Source organism: Orycteropus afer, unplaced genomic scaffold (genome assembly GCF_000298275.1).
Source record: "Orycteropus afer afer isolate SDZICR_OR568_19922 unplaced genomic scaffold, OryAfe1.0 scaffold00016, whole genome shotgun sequence".
NCBI classification, from domain to species: domain Eukaryota; kingdom Metazoa; phylum Chordata; class Mammalia; order Tubulidentata; family Orycteropodidae; genus Orycteropus; species Orycteropus afer.
Window position 1 is genome coordinate 10,108,379 of NW_006921603.1, and position 16,297 is coordinate 10,124,675.

Consider the following 16,297-nt stretch of genomic DNA (forward strand, 5'->3'; position numbering starts at 1 on the left):
AAGTCCTCCCAGCAAAAGACTGTCGTGCGATGTGACCAGAAGAGCAGCATCATCAGACCCTGATGCAAACAACAGCTGGGCCCGGCTGTGCAGAGTAACAGTGGTGATAACCAGGGAAGGCTCCGACCCTCTCACCTCCTAAGATACAGAAAATTACGAAAGCGCCGTCTCTCAACTTCCATGGCAGACAGTGCTGCCCAGACGATCACGAGAAACCAACGTTTATTCAACAATCTTCTCAGGAGAGCGGGCAGAAGAAGGCGACCCCGGCAGCTGAAAAGGCCAAACGGCGCCAAAAGGTTAACGATCCTCTTGCCCTGTTCCTTGTAATAGCCAAATACCTCCACACGCCATAACCCAGCTGCCGGAAGTGCGTCAACCAGCTTGACGAGGATGCCGGGAGTTGTAGTTAAGTGGCTACTTCGGTTGCAACCAATTCACCTTTTTTCAGACAAGCACACACATACCGTGGAACACAAAAAAAGGCCGATTTATTCTCAATATGTCTACTGTTCCTTTCCCATTCCAAGTGACAAAAGGAACGCTCACAAAGTCAATACGGAATCTCGGACTACAAATCCCAGCATGCTCTGCAGGGCACCTGGGGCTCCCGGCCACCGTCCTAGGTACGGGCCGCTTGAATGGAGCGTGGGGCGTAAGGCAAAGCCTGGTACCGTCCGCCCGTCCGGTACCTGCTCCCGGAGTGTGAGTGCGGGGAGTGGGCCGTGCGCTTGCGCGCTCGGAGAGAACGCGAGGCGGCGCGCCAAGCGGTTGCGGGCGCTTGGCTGCTGAGGTTGGCAGCAGCGGCGCCGCGCGCCCGGGCCAATAGTTGCGGGGCCTCCCGCCTCGCCCCGGGCTGCGGGCAGCCTGGCGGCCGCCGGGGACCACAAACAGCGGAGGAGAGCGGGGGGCGGAGGAGGAAGGCCCCGGAACGCGGAGGAACAGAAGAACATGCCCCGAGACAATATGGCCTCCCTGATCCAACGGATCGCCCGCCAGGCGTGCCTCACCTTCCGGGGCAGCGGGCGCGGCCGCAGCGCTTCCGACCGCGGTGCGGCGCCAGGCCCGGAGGCGGCGATGCCGCCGGGCTTCCCGGAAAACCTGAGCAAACTGAAGAGCCTGCTGACCCAGGTTCGCGCCGAGGATCTGAACATCGCCCCACGCAAGGCCACGCTGCAACCACTGCCGCCCAACCTGCCACCAGTCACCTACATGCACATCTATGAGACCGACGGGTTCAGCCTCGGCGTGTTCCTACTCAAGAATGGCACGTCCATCCCGCTGCACGACCATCCAGGCATGCACGGCATGCTTAAGGTTCTCTACGGCACTGTGCGCATCAGCTGCATGGACAAGCTGGAGGCGGGCAGTGGGCAAAGGCCGCGGGCCCCTCTGCCTGAGCAGCAGTTCGAGCCGCCGCTGCAGGCTCAAGAGCGGGATGCCGTTCGGCCAGGCGTAATGCGCTCGCGGGCCGAGTACACTGAGGCCAGCGGACCCTGCGTCCTCACCCCTCACCGGGACAACCTGCACCAGATCGACGCAGTGGACGGCCCCGCCGCCTTCCTGGACATCCTGGCCCCGCCCTACGACCCCGACGACGGCCGAGACTGCCATTATTACCGAGTGCTGGAGCCCGTCGGGCCCAAGGAGGCCTCCGGCTCGGCTTGTGACCTGCCCCGAGAGGTATGGCTCCTGGAGACCCCGCAGGCTGATGACTTCTGGTGCGAGGGGGAACCTTATCCAGGTCCCAAGGTCTTCCCTTGAAGCCGCTGGCGCCCGGGAGCGGTGGCCTGAAGACGTTCCCCATCCCTATCTGGCCCTGGCTACCGGCCACCCACCACAAGGGCTCTCTCCCTAACCCCCGCTTTGGCATTGGATCTACTAAGTAACGGGCAGTAGTCGCTTCTTCTGGAGTCTTGGGAAGCGCTGGCGATTGGACTGCAGCCACCGGGCACGGTTACGGGGGCGGGTTAGGCGGGGAGGCAAGATTTCCTGGCTCTGTCACTGCCACCAGGATTTTGATTTGGGGGAGGGGGGGCAGGGAACTATTTGAAGCGCTTCCATCCTAAAGCCATAATGAAAATATCTTTTCCCTGTTCCTCACCCAAATACAAAATCAATTCAAAATACACTAAGTAGGGTTTTTTTTTTTTAATCCTTCAGTAAATAGGGTTTAATTTTCACTTACGCCCTTTTGTCCTTATCCTTATTGTTATAGTTTTAATTTATTGACTGCATGAGTCAGTAGCTTGAGTTGTTTTTGATTCAAGTCATTGGTAAAAACCAAGTTTAAGACATGAGCTATTGTTTAAAGCCACCTGTCTTACTTATTTGATTCGTTGTGAAAAATCCTTTTGCAGAGTTAGGGGAATCACTCTCAAAACACAACTATGCATGCAGAAGACACGATTTCTTTCCTCACTAACCCAGTAGCCACATCTGGTTTACTTTAGCAGCATCTAAGAAATTCAGCACCTGTGTATCTCAGTACAAATGGTCACCTAAAGCTTTTCTTTCCCATCAGCCTCCAGATCTGACTTGAGCTGATCTGTTTCAGATTCTCCTTTAATGCAAAGACTATATTATCCTCAAATGACTTTTTTTTCCTTCAAAGTACTTTTAAGAGTCTATAGGACAATTCAGTATTTTCTAACCAGAAGATTTGAAGATGTTGAATCAGTTACGCTTCCAAACTGAATGTAAAACACCCCTAACCAGCTGTTGAATTCAGTATCTTTATTTACTTACGGTATTTCCTGCAAAAGTAGAGAAAAATATGTTGAGGAATGTTTCGCATTCTCTCAGGAACGCCAGTGTTCCAGAGGGTTGGTGGGTCCAGCTGTGTGTTGCTAGCAGTGTTGGCTCTGAACCCTTCCAAGAGGAGAGCGTAAATACTTGCTTCATCTAATTTGGTTTTCTATAGGAACGGATAAAAGACACAGATGGTCAAGCCTGGAAAATTGAGAATAAGCTATACTACTAGGCTTTCAGGAGCTCTGGTAGCATAGTGCCTAAGGCACTTGACTGCTAACCAGAAGGCTGGTGGTTCAAACCCACCAGCCCCTCCTCCTCGGAAGGAAGATTGGGCAATCCTACTTCCATAGTGATGTTGTTGTTGTTGTTATGTGCTGTCGAGTCAAACCCGACTCATAGCGACCCCTCCTTGGGTTTCCGAGGCAGTATCACTACGGAAGTAGGATTGCCCAACCTTCCTTCCAAGGAGTGGCTGGTGGGTTTGAACCGCCAGCCGTCTGGTTAGCAGGAAAGTGTCTTAGCCACTATGCTACCAGAGCTCCTGCCTGGGAAACCAAAGAGGGGTCGCTATGAGTCAGGTCTGACTCCATGGCACATAACAACAGTAGTCATTCAGGCACCAGAAGTTGGAAGTAAACACTTCCTAGGCACTTGACTGCTAACCAGAAGGCTGGCAGTTCAAGCCCATCAGCCACTCCTCAGAAGGAAGGTTGGGTAATCTATTGATACTGCCTCAGAAACCCAAGGAGGGCTTGAGTCAGGCGGACTCCAGGGCTCATAATAACAACCCCTTGAAATGACCAATTGTTCTATCTGTTGACTACTTTTATTTTTGTCCTTTTAATAGGCTAATCAACTTCACCTTGTTGACAAATGTATTGACACCATTTGCTTCAGGACATGGAGCACTATTGTTTCCCTCTTTTTACTATTTATAGGATTTTCTTTTTCACAAAACTAAAAACAAATTGTGAAAATAAACACATCAAGTGGGCCAGCAGTCATCTAAGCCCACTTGATTAACTTGCCCAAGTGGCAGTGGAGTTCCAATATCTGAAATAAAGGGAGATTGCTATTGTGGAAAGCATTTGTTGACCCTGTAAGGGAATAGTATGTGCCTTTGCCTCTTTATGCACACTGGATTACACAGGCTCAGGGTGAAGGATTTTTTTTTTTTTTTAAAGATTATTTAATGTGATATGCCATTTATCTTACAAAACCTGACAGAGGTATAATACATGCCTACTGCCAAGCATTTTCTCCTGAGTTACAAAAACTTTTATTGTAGCTTCACATTCTTGGTGTAGTTTAATATGTCTTGGGGGCAGTTTGAAGCAATTCTGCCACTCAAGCTTGAAAATAAATTCTGAATATGCAAATTATGATAGTCTTAGAAAAGTGTTGCCAGAATAAAATATCACATTTTTCTTTTGTAGCACATTAATGCATGTGTATAATTAATCAACTGCATTACCTATCTTTTTATTTATATTGTAGCAAAAAAGTTGATAAACTTACAAGGGTTGTTACATTAATGTTATGTGTTCTACAACCTGGAGCACATCAAACTAACCCACAAAAACTCATGCTGACAGTAGATCAATAACAAAGGAAGAACTGTTCCAAATTCATTATGAAAAAAATTTTAGAGTACTTAATTACAGGCAATTTGGAGGGGAAAAAAATCTATGGTGCTTTTCAAAAGAATAATTGAAATTTGTAGGCTAAAACAGCAATATGATCTTTTAGTTCAATAAGAACATTGAAACTTGTTTCACTAATAAATTCTGAGTAAATCAGTGGGGAAAATTAAATGTAATTGTTTTAGTGGGCCACTGAAGGAAAGATTATTCTCTCTACAGAGAGAGTGTGGTGCAGAGAACCTTGCCACTCTATGCATACACTGTGAGTCATGACTGACTGCACGTGCTGCTCTATATTTCCGTGTATTCCTGCAATATAGACTTAAGTTTTGGTAACAACTGGGATAAAAGCTACCTTCCTGTAGGAGAGACTAATGAGCACAATGATAGCAATCACTTTGAACTTTTCTGTTGAATAACATGCAATAATTGCCTCTCATGGGTGAGAAACTGTATAAATACTCCTAAACCTTTTTAATTTTCTAGTTATATTAATGATCAGCTCTATCAATGAAAGACAGTATTGTGTACCTACCTACTATATAAGAATTGATTTTTACTAAGCCTGATCTTGCATGTATTGAGTGGACACAACTGCTGTTTTATTAATGAAAATCATGGCCTACTTTTCAAGTAATACATGTTTTGTAAACAGAAGTGAGTTCTCTGACCCTTTCACACTAATAACCCTTAACTTCTCCCAGAATGCATACCTTCTGTTCCCCCTTTTGCATGTTCCCACACGGGTGCCTCAGTCTTGGCATCTCAGAAGGACTCTGTCCTAATTCATCTGTTCCTGAATCTTGTACTCTTATCTAGTTCTGCTGCCCAAAGAAGCAGCAGTATATCTTTAATTCACGGCCTTGGCCATTGCTATTCAACTCTAACCTGAGGGTAGCACCACTCCTGTAACTGCTGATCTGGATCCGGAACTTCAGGTTACACGTAGAAGCCGACCACTGATCACTTCCAGTGCAGTGAGGCATCTACTGTCAAAGAAGGAAACCGTTTGTAAGTCCCACATAGATACTTGCTCTTCAAAACCAGGAATGTTTTCCATTTCCTGGGTTACAGTCATTCAGTGTACTTTTGGAAAATAAAGACATGTTTGAAATTGTGTAGAGGTAGATCTTATTTGATTATTGCAAAATGGAGAGGGAAAATATTTGATGTCTGTGTTTTGATTGTTGAAGGTTCACAGTCTGTATGGTAAGATTATGTTACACTGAAAACTGGTGGCTTGCAAATTTCTAATGTCCAAGAATATAAATTTAAAAGTAGTTGTTTATTTCCTTGAGAGTGAGCTTTGAAACATTCTAAGTGAAAACACATTGGAAACTAAAGCCTAACCATACTGTTCTGCCACAACAGAAAAAAGCTCCCTATACATTTAAAGGAAAATACAGTGCAAGGAAACACAGAGATTTCAATCCTAATAGAAAACAATCTTAGGACTTAAATATTTCTTGTCTTTTTTTCTGTGGAACTTTTTTAGTTATTTAACGTAACATCTTACTATCTTGCAGAACTTGACACAGGCATAATATATGCCTGTACTTAGACTAGCAACATTTTTGTTGATGCTGACCATTTTTTCCCTCAAAAAAAAAAAAAAAAACATGCTGGACTGTTACAACATCGCTGAAACCATTTTTTTAAATATATGAAAACAGTTTGCCTTAATTTTGTTAGCAGTTAGGAAACTAAAATTTCCAAACCTCATTTAGGAGCACTTAAAAACCTTACTTAGATTTAATATACCTATTTTTAATGTGCACTGAGCCATCTCAAAAGCATTATGAATCTTTAAGGAATTATTTGCTAGAAGTTACTTTTTAATAGCTCCCAGTAACAACTGAAACAATAATACTCAATAAAGCATATGTAAGAGATTAAAAGGAGCAGGCTTATGTTGAATTTCTTGAGTAAGGTGAAAAAAAAATAGACACCAGCAAAAAGGACCCCAAAGGTGTCAAGCACAGCAAAATCTGATGAGAGATAGTGACCTAACATGTTGGAATAAGAGGGTGAAAGCCACAAGGTTTGCTCTGAGAAAACACTGAGGGGTGATGGTACTTATGGTATGTTACTGCCACCGCAACAAGCCCACGTCCAGGTGAAAGCAGTTATGTAACTGATTGGGCTTTTATCAATCTTACTGTAAAAATGGCTGTTACTCTATAGCTTAGTAAACAGTTTAGATTTTCTTGATTGGTGGTGCTCTGACATTAAAATTTGGCAAAATGATAAAAAATTGGGGTACTGTATTTTAATATAATGGAATCTTGGGTAGAAGAGAAATAGTCATTAAAAACAGAACTATCAAAATGTGTTACTGTTTTGTACATACTTTATCAAAATGGACCAAGCAAGGATGATTAACATGCTGACAAACTGGGAAATACTATCTAATGGAAAAACACTAGTCACTAGGAAAATCTCACAGAAGTTTTGAAACCTATTTAGAAGTTACAGAAAAAAAACATTCTGCATCTTTGAGGTATAAAGAGAAGAGATACAGAAGAAAGGTTAATTACCTTCACAAATTGGTTCTCAAAATCTAGTGCTGGTAAGGGCAAAGGTGGTTTCCAGGTGGAGCTATCACTACTGTCCTGAAATACAGGTCATCAGTTACCAACTACGTCTAATAGTGACAGGATAAACGAAGGGGTTTTCAGATCCAGCTAAACAGTGGGCAGCATGAAACGTTACACTTGTGTAAGGATCTGCAAGTAGTGGATGAAGTTAAAGATTTTAGGGCAAATATGGTAACTTAGCAAAAACACTTCATTTGCTTGTATGATAGGTAAGTGACATTTCTGATAGGTTTCTATTTTAAAATCACTACAAAAGCCTTGCAGTGAAATGAACCCTATATTACATTCCTTTGCAAACCATTATCCAGTATGATGGAGGACTATATTTGCCTATTTTAATACAGATTGTCTTTTTTTTTTTTTTTAAGGGCTAATGTATTTTGATAGTCTTTAGAGCCATGAAACCTATGGCATATTAATGATCCTTCAGAATAGGGTTAATCGGTTGAGGAGTGAAGGCTGGAGAGATGAGTCCGGGGCAATTCCTTTGGCAACCCATTATTTCTGTCATCAGCGGTGCCTGAGAGCATCTTTGATCTGAAGAGGTGATAGTGCTTTTCAAAAAGTTTTCTGTGGTCATGAGACTAATCCTGGAACCCGAAAGTCATTTCCAGCTTGACCACACCACCACACTTTCCACAAAGCCACATCTCGTCTGAGTTCCAGGCTCTGGTCAGGGTTCTGAAAGCAGTCACAAATATGTAGTCTCCGAGTGGGCACTTGTTTGTAAGTATTTATTTTCCGGAGCCCACTCAGGAATGGAGAGAGGCTATAGGCTGTTTTAGGGGACGGAACAATGAGTCAAAACACCGCCTCCCCAGTCTTACACTAATGTCTGAGGGAAATCCCCAAACACTAATGTTTGATTGTGAATGGAGATTACTTTGGGGTTCGAGGGCTGATGCTGATAGGCGAGCAACGAAAACTTGGAGGTCTTGGCTTGGCCAGAACCCTTTTAACCTGCTAGTGTTGAGAACTGTTCAGTCCTACTGTCCTTTGTACAGCGGTTGAATTCCCAGCCAGTCAGGCTTGACTTGACAGCACCCAACAAGTCTTTCAGAAATGATTTCTGCAGCCAAAATATTGTCAAAAAGTATTTATTTACACTATAGTCATAAACCATCCATTATCTGAAATTCAATTAGTGGTTTTTCATTAGAATAGATTATTTATATTTCCACAACTATTAAGAGCTAATAACCAAACAAGTCAGCTCCAATAACATTATTTACATTCTTATCTGAAATTTGACTACAAAGGTAACACTTTAAGTCACAAAACAGAGCATACAAAAATATACTTTCTAAAAAAAAATTCCAAATATTAATAGGCAGAAATATACAGCCGTACTAAACCCAGGGTGTGATTTTCCCCTCCATAGTAAGGCAACCCATTTACATGCAGACACTGTAACATTGTCTACATCACACAAGGCACCAAGGACACTTCCAACACAATGCATGCATCCTAATTTCAGAGAATATATGTACATCCCCCTTTAAATAAGTTAACCTCTAACTCATCTCAAGAGATAATAAATGCTTAACTTTTTTCCCAAAGGTTTAGAACTTGGAGAACAGTGCACATCAAAAATACACAAAATCTAGTGGATATACACTGAAAAAAATAGTTTTTGCGTTTCTCAAACAACTCAAAAAGGAGCAGATATTGCCATGTCCCTCCCTTCACATTGCACTTCTGTCTCTGAGTTGACAATATTGCTTAAAGGGTTGAGACGACTAGATAAGCTTTGATTCACTGCTCTAGGGTCAGAGAACGTGGCACAAAGACCATGCTTCACTCACTGTACAGCGTCCCCAAATCAGTCCCAAGCCATAAAGTGCACATCAGTTTTGCTTCTTTCAGCTGTCCCCACTTGGAGAGACCAGCATCTCCCAACCTATCGTAGAAAAAAGTCCCAGAATAACTGACATCCAGAGTCAAAAACCTGTAATGAGTCAAAGTAAAGGGGTGGGAGTGGGGGGGCAAAACCTAGTCAAACAACCCTTTACAGCAGGGATAGACCTCAGCCCCCTAGACCGGCCAATCCCACCCAAGCCCCTTCCAAGCCTCTCCTTTACCATGGGTTGATAGTCAACTCATCTATGAGATTAAAATGGACTGAGTTTTAAGAAGGACCTGCTTTTAAGTGGAAAGGGGGACAGCACTGGGCTCCACTAAGGCTCTTTGCCCAATGAAGGGAGGGAGGGGCAAGAAAGGGTGGTAGTGTTTGCTGTGCAGCTCCTGTGGATGACGGGCCTCGGGCAGGCCTCAAGGAACTCGTGTGTCAACTTGAGTCTCATCTCAAGGTGTCCTGGTCCGAGAAGAGCAAGAGGCGAGTGGCCCCCCACCCATAGTACCACTGTTGCTGCTACACAGGGCCCCCCCAGCCTGTGTGCCCCCAACACAGGCAACCGTGGAAGTTGCCTGCACCGACGTTGAGGGGGCACTGCTCTTCCGCTCCTTCTGCCTCAGGTGGATCTTAGTGTGGCGCTTCCTCTCGTCACTCCGGGCAAACTTTCGGCCACAGTAGTCACAGGCAAAGGGCTTCTCGCCAGTGTGAGTGCGGATGTGGGTGGTGAGATGGTCACTGCGGCTGAAGTTGCGCATGCAAATACGACACTGGAAGGGCTTGTGGCCCGTGTGGATTCGGATGTGCCGAGTAAGCTCATCGGAGCGAGAAAAGCGCCGGTCACATCCTTCTGCTGGGCACGGGTAGGGCCTCTCATGCACTGGGGTCTTGCTGGGCCTGTTTGGGTACTTGCGAGGCCTCAGGATGGGCCGCAGTGGCAAGTGGTGGGGGTTGTATGCGGCGGCAGCTGCGGCTGAGCTGCTGCCAGGCAGCCGAGGTCCCTCACTGCCTCCACTGCCCCCTGGTCCTGCGGCCCCAGCACTGGGGCCCCCGAGGGTAAAGTTGCGGATGGTGGAGAGCGGGGTGAGTGGAGGGGGAACTCGAAGAGAGTCCAAGGGGCAGGGAAAGGGCTTGCGGTCTGGGCCAGCTACACCATGTAGGTCTCTCTGGCACTGAGATGGGAAAAATCCAGGGTAGTCTGGGATCATGGGGAAAAGACCTGGGTCCGTGGCTGGTTTGGGGGATGGATAGGAAGGAGGTGGTGGGTAGGCCAGTGAGGAGGAGGAAGTAGAGGTGGTGGCTGCCGACAGGAACGCCGAGGGGTCCTGGTAGAGGTCTCCAGCACAACCGGAATAAGGAGGCGGCGGTGGCGGCGGAGAGTAGAGATGGTCCAAGTCAGGCTGGGTCTGGGACATGGTGCACACACCTAGGGGTCCTGTGGCCAGTGGGTTGGGGGAGACAGAGGTGACGCTGGACGAGGCTGTGGTCGAAGCTGGGGAGGTGACCCCTTGCAGGATGCCCGCGCTCACAATATTGATGATGCCTTCTGGGTAGCAGCTGGCACCAGGGTATTGGGGATCAATGGAGAACTTGCCCATGTAAGTGAAGGTCTGGTTTCTAGGTGCAGAGACAGGAGCAAAGCTGCTGGGATATGGGAGATCCAAGGACCTCTTCTCTCCAGTCATGTCAATGTTGATCATGCCATCTGGGAAGGAAAAAGGCAGAATGGATGTGGAGCAATGAGAATGCAGGCCAAGAACTCCCTTCTAACTCCCTTTCACAAGAATCCATTTCAAGGCCCAGGATCCCAGCACTGCAGAGATGGGGCAAAGTTCAACAGGTGAAGAAAGCAGGCCCAGAGACAATAAGAAGAGGCTAGCCTACCGTGGCAGGCAGACACAGTCTGGAACTCAAGAACTACCTCCAGGAAAGCAGAATGAGCTCCCCAGCCCCCAATCACAGCCATCTGTGGCTCTAGTCCCCAATAAAAACACCCAATAATAGCAACAACAATATTAAAAATTCCCCATCTGCCTAGAACTTCCCTCCCTTTCCTTTGCCTGAGAGGTATCACGGCTGGGGCTCCAGGACAGACACCATCCAACAACCCAGCCAGTGCTGCGAAGGTGCCAGCCTAAGCAGGGAGCCCGGGAAGGGAGGTGGGTGCTCCCTTCCCAGCTGTTCCTCATCTTCAGTGGCTTCCCTCCCTCCTTCTCCCGCTGTGCATCAGCTGACGGCTGCTGGAGAGAGACCCGGGCGGCGGGGGCCGGAGTCTATAGGTTTCCCTTCCCAACCTTCTCTGCCTAGCAAGCCACCCGCGCGTCCCCGCCCCAGCCCGAGGCCAGTGGCGGGGCTTCGAGGAAGGCGCGGGGGCCGCGGGAGACGACTTTCCCCAGCATCGCCAAGGAAACCCGCGGCGCCTCTGCCCCCGCGGGCCTCTCTCCGCATCCCGGGGGCAGCTTCCCGCTGCCGCCCGCCTTCCTCCACCTTCCCCCCGCTTCCCCCTCCCGGAGCCCCAGCCTCAATAACCCCCTAAACTTCGCGGGCGGCGCGCAGGTGAGGGCGCGCGCTCCGAGATTTTCCCCGGGTCTGCTCTGCCCCCAGCAGAGCGGCGGACGCTTCGTACTGGCGCTTCCCCGCCGCTCGGCTCTCCATTCGCGCAGCTCTCCCCTAGAAGCTCAAACTTTCCGGTCACTTTGCCTCCACCTCGGTAAAGGGGAGGCCAGAGTACTGACGGCCAAAGGCCCGCTCAAGTCCCGAAGCCTGTGGGGCGCCTTTATCACCCCATCCCTGAGCTTGGCGCGCCCGACCGCTAGCTGGCGATCCAGCGCATCTGCCCGCGCGTCCAGCTCCAGCGCCCGGGTCCCTGCTTCCCGGGCTCTTCCTGCACCCCCTTTCGGCCTTTACAGCCAGTTCTGGAAGCTCCGTCCACCTCGCGCCCAACTCTCTTGTCCGAGTCCCGAACATCCACCATACCCCACCCACCACCTCCGAGCCGCACTGTTCCTCGCCCGCAAAGGGACACGCGGCTTACCTCCAGCCACTCCGTTCATCTGGTCAAATGGGCCGCCTCCCAGTTCGGCATTGGGGAAGATGGTCACCGACGTGGTGGCGAGGTCCTCCACCGGGTAGACGTTGTCAGACAGCTGGTGCACAAAACCACTGAGAGTTACTGGAATTTTGTCTACGGCTTTGGCGGTCATCATTTGCTCCTCGCACAACCTGGAGACCCAACTCCCTCGCTACCTGGAGTGTCAGAGAAGCCGTTTTGGAGACGAGTTGGACTGTGCCTGGGTTGGTATCTCCTTTTGCCCTCCACACTTAAAAGCAGCCACCCAGAAAAAAATCAAAAATCCAACAGCAATAAAACTACCAAACAAGTTTTCTGTTGTTTTTTTTTTTAAAGAAAAAAGAAAACCCGCTATTTGCCACTGACTCCTGTCTGTGTTCCGGCTCTTGGGATGCCAGGAGTTGCTGGTGTAGTGTTATTATAACAGTGAGTCCCCTCGCCGAGCTATTAATCAATTGCTGCTCTCAGTAAGACGGAAAGTGTTGCTCTAAGTATTTATGGGCAGGTCTTGAATGCCCGTGACGTCGCTGCCCATATATGGACTGAGGAACAGGGCTGGGCCTGGCGGCTTTTGCCGTCACATGGCAGATTTGCATACGGGCTCGGCAGCGCGGGCTCCGCCGGGCTCTCCTCTCCCCGCTCGCAGACCACGGGGACCCGCAGAGACCCAGGGCGCAGGGCCACAGCCGCAACCTGAGTCTGAGACGCAGAGCCCAGCGGGGAGGGGAGGTGCGCCCCAGGCCCCTCTCCGGCCGCTGCAGGAAAGCTAGCGAGCCGGGGCGGCGGCGCGGCCTCCCCAGGCGAGAAGGAATTCCGGTTCCCTGAGACTTTCCAAAAAAGGCGAAGATCCGGTGCGCGCGGCCCCGCCTCCCCAGCCCTTGTTTGGGAGCCATTCCGGAAAATAAAACTTCGGAAAGAAACCGAGTGGAGCCGAGACACTACAGTCAAACCCCTACTCACTTTCTTGGCAGCTCAAAACCGCAAGCAAAAAAGAGACAGCGAAAAAAAAAAAAAAAAAATACTGCATGCATTCACGGAAGCTGACTGCTTTTTTCTGAATTACTTGGTGGAAAGAAGTAGCTGGTGATAAGAGTGAATGCGGTATTGCTTTTTTGGAAAGTCTGTTCTATTTATACCGGAACGAAAACGGAACAGGTTTTGGGTTGTTTGTTTATTTAAGTATTTTGGGCACCTGGGGCTGAGGGGTTGGCTCTAGGAGGCACAGAATAACTGTGGGGAGCTTCGAGACAAATCCTCAGCCTAAGGAGCCCCCGCCCTCAGCCCGCGCGCTCCCCGCCCCCCTTCAGCTGTGCGAGGAGCGGGCGCGCTTCCCGGCGCGTCTGGGCGGTCGGCTGCGTGGGGGCGTCCAGATGGAGCTTTGGACACTCACCCTGCCCCGCTACACACATACACACACTCTCACACGCTCCACTTCCGCTACATACACTCTCGCCCCCGCAGGTCTCGTCACACACCCACTCGCACACCTTACGCTACACACCCCCCTGCTGGCACTGCGCGCCGGAGCGCCCGCCTCGAAGCCACCTCTCCAAGAGTACCCGGGCGGCAGACGGGACATTTGGCACCATGATTCGTCAGATGCCGCGAAGACACCCGTCCTCACCTTCACTCCCCGTCCTGGCCGCCACAGCACCTCCTCTTCCCGAAAGCCCACGCTCCGGGGATGCGCCTTGCTCGCACCCGAGCCCTACTCTGGGACCCATATACTTGGAGGGAAATTGTCTCCTTCACCAAGAGCCACCTCGGTGAGCCCAGTGAGGTCCTGAATGACAGCACATAGCGTCTTTAAAGACAATTTAGACCTTCCATCACCTCACGCGCGTTTCCTTTTGCGGGTAAAGAAATTGACCCTAGTAAAAAAAATTGTTTAGTTCCCAAAGCAATTTTTTAAAACTTTTCAGGGGTCCAGTTACCGGCGCATGCTAGGTTGCTCCACGGCTCCTACCTCCCGGCGCGCCCTAGCCCGCTCGGGAGGGAGGTGGGGGCTATCGGCACCTGGCAGAGGCCTCAAGGGGGGCTGGTCCTGGGACCCCAGCCGGGTGCGTCGTCACCTGCCTGGCCCGTGGTTTTAAGTGCAGGTTGCAAACTGTCTTAGCCCTTTCCCGCTCCAAGGACGTCGAAGGCCGGGGACTGAGCGTGCAGACTGCCCCTGGAGCCCGGCCCATTCCTTCCCCGACCGGCAGCAGCCCCAGTCTCGCCAGGAACTGGGAGGGCGGGAGCGGCGGCGCCACGCAGTGGAGGGAGCGCGGAGCTGCAGGCGGCTCTCCGGCCGCTCACCTGCCGCCGCGCGCCCGCTCCCGCCTGGGCTGGAGTGCACCGGTCCGGGGTCCGGCGCGGCTTCTGCTACTCCACTCCAGCATCGCCTCTCTCCCTGCCCGCCACGAAACCTGTTCTGAGCCAGCCATCTCACAGACTTCAAATAAGCACAGCAAATATGGGAAAGTTATTCTCTCGCGCTGTGCGCTGTTTTCCGTTTGGAAGTGAGTATGAAATAGAAAACGCAGGAAAACTCAGCAACGTTAGCAACCTTCTAGGCAATCCACCCAGGCAGAAACGTGCAAAGTCCGTTTTTTTTAAAAAAACGAAAAGAAAACTCCAGTCTTACCACGTGCTCCAGCCCGCTCCGCCTGCGCTCCGGCCGGCCCCGCGGCCCCCGCGCTGACCACCGGCAAGACGACGCCTCGGAGGGCAGCCCGACTCGCATCTCCAGTCCTGAGTCCGAAAGAAAGAGAGAAATGTGGAATTATGCCAATGTGGGTCGTCGCGGCGGAGCTCTGGTTACGGCCCCGCAGACCCCCGAGGTAAGGCACCCACCGGCAGCGAGCGCGGGCGCGGAGACTGCTCGCGCTTCGCTCCTCTCTTCGCACGTGGGTGGACAGGCGGGCGGGTTGCTGGGGCCGCCCCGCGCGGGTGCTGCCAACCCCTCCGGCGGCCGACACTCACCGCCCGGAGGGGGAGCTCCTGGGTGCCTGGAGGAGCCTGGCGCGGAGGGCAGGACGAGGCCCGGTCGAGGGGGAACCGCAAGGTTTGCGGCTGTCGCCAGTCCGGGAGGAGGAAGCCCAGTGGCGGACCGATGGGGGAGGGGGTACACGGAGGAGGGGCGGGCTTATCCGGCCCACCTCGAAAGCTTGTTAGAGTACATGGGAGTGACTGACCTTCAGGAATTCTTCTGAGCTTTCCAAAGACTCACACCGCTCCTAAGAACTACGCAGCGTCAGGCCCCCGGTGTGCCAGGGGCTGGGGTTGGGACAGGGGCAACGGGCCGCTGCCACAGGCTGTGCAGACTCCCCGGAAGGTGCCTGGGGCCAACCCTGGGAGGCCTTACCTGAAACTCCGCTGGAAACGGGTCAGTAGATACTTTGTGTAACCTTTTATTTATTTTTAAGCGTGTCTCTTTAAGTAAAAATAAAATAAAATAAACTGCTGTCAAGTCCATTCCGAGTCAATAGGACAGAGTAGAACTGCCCCCATAGGATTTTCAAAGCTTTATGAAAGCGGACTGCCACGTCTTTCTCCTGTGGAGCGATTGGGTTCTGGGTTGGAACCTCCAACCTTTCGGGGTTAGCAGCCAAATTCTTAAACCACTGTGTCACCAGGGCTCCTTTCTCTTAAAGTAGAAACTCTTAAATATGGATAAGCCCATATGCAACGAAGTCGAGGCGCTCTTATGTCAAGCCAATCATCCTATGGCTAGGAAACAAGTTCAGAAAGCTAAAGAGACTTGCCTACAGTCAAGCAGCTGGTAGGTGGTGGGCAAACGTGTGAGATCTTCCAGCTCAAAGTACAGAGCTCTGGTGGCTACAACATGCACTCAGGAAAACCCAGAAATTGAACAATTCTTTGAGGATTGGGAGCCCCCTAGGGAAGAAATAGGTCACCTTTGCCAATTTCATCTCCTTTGACTTCTGAGGAGAGGAAAGCTTAGGTCAGGGCTTCCCGAGGGCAAGGGAGAAGGAGCTGTGTTGGACACCCCACCCCTATGAAGAGACCATGTGAGTTCTTGAGCTCTAATGGATAGATTGACCTTGTTGACATGAAACCAGCAAACTAAGAGGTCTGTGAGCCCATAAGCTATTCCACAAGAAGGGGAGAGAGAAAAAAGGGATAAGGACAAAACAAAACAAAGTAAAAACCAACTTCCAAAGTGTTTATAGAATAAGATACTATTTTAGGGAGAGGGGAAAGGAGAGAAAGGAGAAAGTGGCAGCCAATACAAGGGTGGACCGTAGTCCCTTCCTTCAGGGCACTTGAATCAAGGATGCAACAAGTAAATTAAATACCTTTCTTTAAAGTGGAGTTGTCAAAATATCGAAATAAATGAGACGTTGCAAGATTATATCATGGTAATTAAAAGTACAAA

At 49.9% G+C, this 16,297-nt stretch overlaps 2 protein-coding genes across 2 annotated transcripts; one reads left to right on the forward strand and one right to left on the reverse strand.

The window, feature by feature from the left end:
- Positions 1-951: 951 nt before the first annotated feature.
- On the forward strand, positions 952-1,764 carry ADO (2-aminoethanethiol dioxygenase). The gene has a single exon (XM_007958997.1). The coding sequence runs from the start codon at positions 952-954 to the stop codon at positions 1,762-1,764; it is 813 nt and encodes a 270-aa protein (XP_007957188.1).
- A 7,534-nt stretch (positions 1,765-9,298) lies between these two features.
- Positions 9,299-14,641, reverse strand: EGR2 (early growth response 2). The gene is made up of 3 exons (XM_007959003.1): positions 14,543-14,641; positions 11,881-11,992; positions 9,299-10,551 (listed from the first exon to the last, which is right to left on the reverse strand). The coding sequence occupies exons 1-3, from the start codon at positions 14,639-14,641 to the stop codon at positions 9,299-9,301; spliced, it is 1,464 nt and encodes a 487-aa protein (XP_007957194.1).
- Between the last annotated feature and the right edge of the window lie 1,656 nt (positions 14,642-16,297).

Excerpts from the sequence above, each read along its gene's own strand:
- ADO (XM_007958997.1), top strand. The coding sequence starts at position 952 with ATGCCCCGAGACAATATGGCCTCCCTGATCCAACGGATCGCCCGCCAG.
- EGR2 (XM_007959003.1), bottom strand. The coding sequence starts at position 14,641 with ATGCGAGTCGGGCTGCCCTCCGAGGCGTCGTCTTGCCGGTGGTCAGCG. Across the intron at positions 11,993-14,542 it reads GGAGCGGGCTGGAGCACGTG|CTGTCTGACAACGTCTACCC; the intron begins GTAAGACTGGAG and ends TTTGTGCACCAG. Across the intron at positions 10,552-11,880 it reads GATGAACGGAGTGGCTGGAG|ATGGCATGATCAACATTGAC; the intron begins GTAAGCCGCGTG and ends TTTCCTTCCCAG.